The 6019-nt window shown below is 33.5% G+C and overlaps 1 protein-coding gene across 1 annotated transcript; it reads right to left on the minus strand.

Annotated features, from left to right (window-relative positions):
• Positions 1-253: 253 nt before the first annotated feature.
• LOC128651327 (apolipoprotein A-II) lies at positions 254-4733 on the minus strand. Its single transcript, XM_053704490.1, has 4 exons — positions 4665-4733; positions 3081-3158; positions 1308-1452; positions 254-486 (listed from the first exon to the last, which is right to left on the minus strand). Exons 2-4 carry the CDS (start codon positions 3130-3132, stop codon positions 381-383), a joined length of 303 nt encoding a protein of 100 aa, XP_053560465.1. The 5' UTR covers positions 3133-3158; positions 4665-4733; the 3' UTR covers positions 254-380.
• Between the last annotated feature and the right edge of the window lie 1286 nt (positions 4734-6019).

Below are 6019 nucleotides of genomic sequence, written 5' to 3' on the forward strand. Positions count from 1 at the left end.
CCAAATAATATTATCTACTAGTACAGGTGTTACTGAGAAATAGAATCTGAAACAGAAGGAGATCTGAGTTCTCCCCTAATATTGTTCCTTATACATAAACATAACCATCCACTTAGATATGAGTTTTATGAGCTAAGGAGTAAAAGATGACATCTGAAACGTGTAACCTATACTTTCCATTAGTTTAAAAATACATAAATGCATCCCCTAAAATGTTTTTTTTTTTTTTTTTTTTTACAAATAAGACAATACATTTTTGTTTTCAACAAAAAAAACTTTATTTAAACACAGACATGGAGCATTTTGAAAGACAGACAGTAACAAACAGCAGCAATGACAGGTGATAGAACATTTATTTTTGGTGTCTTGTTTCTACAAAATTATTTGCTGAAGGCTTGTTTGCTTTTCTCAACAATCTGAGAGATCCATTTTTCCATCTCAGCCTTCAGTGGTTCTGCTTGTGCCTTGGTCTGTTCCAAATATTGTCTGAAGAGGATACAAAAACATAAGGTTAATTTTTCTGGACTATTTGAGATAAATGCTATATCAGGTTGGAAGCTTTTGCTAGATCATATGATACATTATATCATAATAAAATATATTCCAGGTCTCATACATAACCAAGCATTAATTGTATGTTAAAATAAGCTTACAATTTATATTATTTTAATAACCATTATGGTTGCTGGTATTCCTCCTTGGAAATTCTGGACTAACTACAGCTGACCAGGGGGCCAAGCAGAATGTGGGGTGTAAAAAGACCTCAGATAATATCCCATGACACTGCAGCCCCGCCACAGTAAGGTTTATGCCCACATCATCTTTAATCCGACTCCACTGTCCTGCAGCCCCTGTCAGATATATGTCCACACCCAACTATCACATTTTTATATTATGCAGATAGGTCAATATCTCTTTGCTAGTGTGTAGTCATTTTCCAATAAAAATGAGAATGATTTTGTAATATGGCATTGTGTAGTGACTGCTAGTGACTTCTAACTGCCAAGTGAAGTTTTTATTAATAGCAGTTGTAAGCAAGAGGTGGTTATAATAGGTGCTGTGCATCCACATTTACTACTGTATCCTCTCAAGCCTCAAAGATGTCAGCTGTTTAGAAGGCATATCTACTGTATATACAGAAGAAGGAGAGAGATAAAGGAGGGATAAAGGGGTTAAAAGGTATCTTGAGAATAGAAACCCAATAGCTACTGTATCTTTGCTATTTAGCTTTTGGTAATTTTTTTTCTCTTCACATTTTATGGTCTAATACCATCCCTGATCAGTGAAAAACAGTGTTTCTGACTTACTCCGCATGACTTTGGGCTTCACCGCTCTTGATCTTCTCAATCAGGTCTTGAGTGCTGGATTTAATTGTCTCAGCCCAGGCATTAAAGATCTGAGTAATCTGGTCTAAATTGGGAATATTTGCGGCTTCCCTCTTCACAAGTCCAGCTGTAGAGGAGAAAAAGATTTAAGTTATGGACACTTTAAAGGGATGTAAAACCCAAAATATTGTTTTTCATGATTTAGGTAGAACATACAATTTTAAATAACTTTCCAGTTTACTTCTATTATCAAATTTGTTTCATTCTCTTGGTATCATTTGTTGAAGAACAGCAATGCACTATTGGTTTCCATATGGGTGAGCCAATGGCTATCGGTATATATAGGCAGCCACCAATCAGCAGCTAGAACCTAGGTTATTTGCTGCCCCTGAGCTTACCTAGATAAACCTTTCAGCAAAGCAAAGCATAACATGAGAAGGAAGCAAATTAAATAATATAAGTAAATTGGAAACGTGTTTAAAATTGTATGCTCTGTCTAAATCATGAATGTCTAATTATGACTTTACTGTGCCTTTAATAATATCTTGTGGAAGAGCATAAGACATGAATTATGTATGGTGTAATGGAATTAGCTAATACAAAACAAAGATATATGAATTTACTATGAATGTTTATAAGTAATTAAAAAAAAGTTTAAAACGTAAATACCTTTCAAAATACCTTCTTTAGATAAAACAGAAAAAATAAATTAATTTCTTTATTTAGAATTATGCATGTGCAGCTGGATGTATAAATTAGCTTATGTTTTTAGCCATAATTATGCTTAAAATATTAACATACAGCTGTATATTTTTTAAAAAAAAGTAACCACTTTAATTTTGGGAGGAGGCGGACGTATCCATAAAATTAATTTTCCCCTGAATATTTTTTTGTTAAGAATGAACAGCATACTCACATTTTTCTCTGACCGCACAATATTAATGAACATTTATATGCAATATTTAAAGAAGCATTACGAAAATGTATCAAAAATCTAACTTAAAGGGACACTGAACCCAAATTTTTTCTTTCGCAGTTCAGATAGAGCATGCAATTTTAAGCAACTTTCTAATTTACTCCTATTATCATTTTTTCTTTGTTCTCTTGCTATCTTTATTTAAAAAAGAGGCATCTAAGCTTTTTTTTTGGCTCAGGAATCTGGACAGCACTTTTTTTTATTGGTGGATGAATTTATCCACCAATCAGCAAGAACAACCTAGGTTGTTCACCAAAAATGGGCCGGCATCTAAACTTACATTCTTGCATTTCAAATAAAGATACCAAGAGAATGAAGAAAATTTGATAATAGGAGTAAATTAGAAACTTGCATGCTCTATCTGAATCACAAAAGAAAAAATTTGAGTTCAGTGTCCCTTTAAATTAAGCTTAATAATCTGTGAGCCAGCCCATAAATTTAGTAGATAGAAACTTTTGGCCAACTATTTGAGATATATATATATATATATATATATATATATATATATATATATATATTCATAGACAAATATGTATAGACAAATACATATGTGTGTGTGTGTATTTATATTACACGCTAGAGAGGATTCAGCCACACAAAGCTAAATTTTAGGCGAGTCTTGTGGGGATGGGAAGAGTGAGGAGAGCCCATAGGAGTCTTGGAGACTCTAAACCAGGGTACCAGTGCCTAATATTAAGGCGCTACTGGCTCTCTGGCACCTGGGTTTGTCAAGCTCTTTTCTAGATAAAAACAATGTACACAACTACTGTTTAACTTACCTTCCAATCCGCTAACAGCGATGATCAATACAACCAGTGCAAGGACCTTCATGTCTGCGTTTATTTAGCAATTTACCTCTGTGGAAAGTAATAAGATATTAATATATTATATAATAATATATATGTAATAAAAATGTGTAGAAAAAATATTATTACCTAGCCGAGCATATCTAAAAACCACTTATATAACAAACATGTTTATATCAAGCATTACTATATCTGCCTTGTAATAAACTAATAATGTTACTAGTAATTGCCAGGACTGATAACTTAAAGAGACATTGCAGTGGAAAAATTACATGCTCTAATTCATAAGAACGTGTCATTTTTCACAATTCACTGTTGACCTCTGTGTTTAACCCCCAGAAAGGGATTAAGCAAATAGATAAAGCTTTGCTCAAGAGCCACAAAAAATTGCTGGCATCGAGCAGGAAACATCTGGTGAGCCAATTGGCTGTGGCAACTACACAATTCCACCAATCACCAGCTGTGTTCTGCTCAAGAGACTAATAGAGTACCAAAGCAAATATTGGCAAAGTTACATGCTCTTAAAAATTATATAGCATGCCCCTTTTCCACTGCAATGTACCTTTAAATCTCATGTCTTAGATTTTAATTGTCAAGCAAAGGGCCACTGTGTAATTTGTTATTACTTGGAGGGCCAGAAACCAGTTTATTAGAGCCACATTAAGCTATTGCCAAGCTTCTGTAGACATTGGTCAATATGTTTTCTAAATCTCTTTCCCCCAATATTACTATTAGTTACTTTCTCTTACATTATTTTACTAAGATCATAACTAATCTGCAGTAAATTGTAAACCCAATTCAAGCAGTGTCATATTTTTTTTTTTTTGTCTCAGCAACAAATAACCATCTCTTTTGAGGGGTAGTATAGCAACGTTTGCAATGATTTCAAGGCCTAAACTGCTTTAGGCATTCTACCACCCAAATTAAATAATTATAATGAGCTTGGGAACTGTTAAACACATCAATCCCCAAATCTCAGAGCATGCATGTGCCTGTTTTTTATAGTCTTGAAAATGCAAAATATCTGTGTACAGTTGCGTAGTTAGCTAACAGTACATGTGGAGTCCCTTCTCAGGAGAACTTACAATCATGACATGAATTAACTTTGACTTTGTCATCAGTCTAACAAATTGCTAGTAAATTTGAATGGAGTACAAAGTAGGTGATAGACCATGAAGTAAATAATAAGCATTATTAAGTAAATAATATAATTCAAAACTGTAAGTCTTTCATTAAAAATAAAACGTTTCCACCCTAACACTAAATAACAGTAATTCTCAAGAAGATGTGCCATAATTTTATATCATTGCACTAGGAAACTTTAAAAAAATCTTGTAACATTCTAGATTTATTTTAGATGAACCCCAAATGATTACATAATGGTAAAATAATAATAGAAACATTAAAATACTGCAAATTTAGTATATAAAGGTAATAGGGTACAACCTGTGACAGTAAATAGCCTTTCAACAAGAACAATTTAAAAGAACGTTAAATTAAATACATATCAGTAAATTTTATATGCAAGATGCCAAATGGATAAAGACGATATTTTACCTGTTTCCTTTGGAAATATCCTGGAATATTGCTCTGTTCTAAGTGTTCCAGGGAAGTGGCTTATATACAGACCAGGCACCACATGGCCCCACCCCCTTTAGCATCCTATTGGCTCTCACTTGCTGACAAAATGATGATTAGTTAACTGGGATTAAAGGTCTTTTCTTCTGCCTCTTTGGCAGTTTTATCTCTTGACATTTTTTGCTGATGCAGTGTTGTGTGACACTGATTTAAAACAAATTGTGTAAAATGAGAATTTCTCAAATGCTTTTTCTGTACACTGAGTAGTCTGCAAATCTTCTACACCAGTAGAATGTACACTTAGAGGTGTAAAACAGTTGTTGTTTTTACCCCCTAATTACAACACAAATATGAAATTGATTTGCTATCTGTCATATAATCAACAAACCTAAAACAATAATTTATTTCTCAGGGTTTGACAAATCAGTCTGTATAACAGTAGCTAGATAACTATTTCTATATTAATTTAAATCCACACTATTGCATCCTGACTGCAAATACAGTTATTCCTTTTTATTTAAGAACATAACAGAGAGGGAGAAAATCTTACTTTTCAACACAGAATGAGACACATTCTGTTCATGATACCACTTCTCTGTATCTGACTCTGTTTTGTATTCAGTGTATATGGCCCACTTTACCTTTTTCATGATACACTCTTCCTGGCACAATGTTTTCCTATGTAATATTTCACTAAGACATTTTTAGCTTTCACAGTGGCACTTTATTCAGAGTGGAGCACTATGCCTGACTCACAGAACATGTGATCTATTGACTTTATACCCTACCTGAATTTGCATCACAGTAAATATATATTTATATATTTTTTTAAATGCCAAGTATGAACACACTGCTCTATAGTGGGTTACATTTTCTTTATTTTCTGTGCCTATATGTGATCCCCTTTCTCTACAGTCAAACATGTATATTTGTTCAAATAAACATGAAGCGACCATGCTTGATGTGGTCTGTAACATATTTTACTGTAGCAGGGTTACTGTTTATTTGATCATATAATTTAATAAACGTCAGCTGTTTGCATCTGGAGTCATACCCATGATAACTTAAAGTGGATGTAAATTTTTTACATATTGACCTTCAAAATCTGTTCTTATGCACTCTTTTATCAATACCGCATACTTTTTTTATTTATATACCGAACAAATAAATTAATATTTACGTTAGTAACTTTGCTCCGTTTTCAGGCTGAGCTCCTCCCATCCATAACTTCCTTTCTTTTCAGCGCATAACGTCTAGAGCGGTCCCACCCACTCTATGACGTACTACCGATGGCTCCCTTTTGTGCGCATGCGCTTAAAATTTACTGCCGAATA

This window comes from Bombina bombina, chromosome 1 (genome assembly GCF_027579735.1).
Source record: "Bombina bombina isolate aBomBom1 chromosome 1, aBomBom1.pri, whole genome shotgun sequence".
Lineage (NCBI taxonomy): Eukaryota > Metazoa > Chordata > Amphibia > Anura > Bombinatoridae > Bombina > Bombina bombina.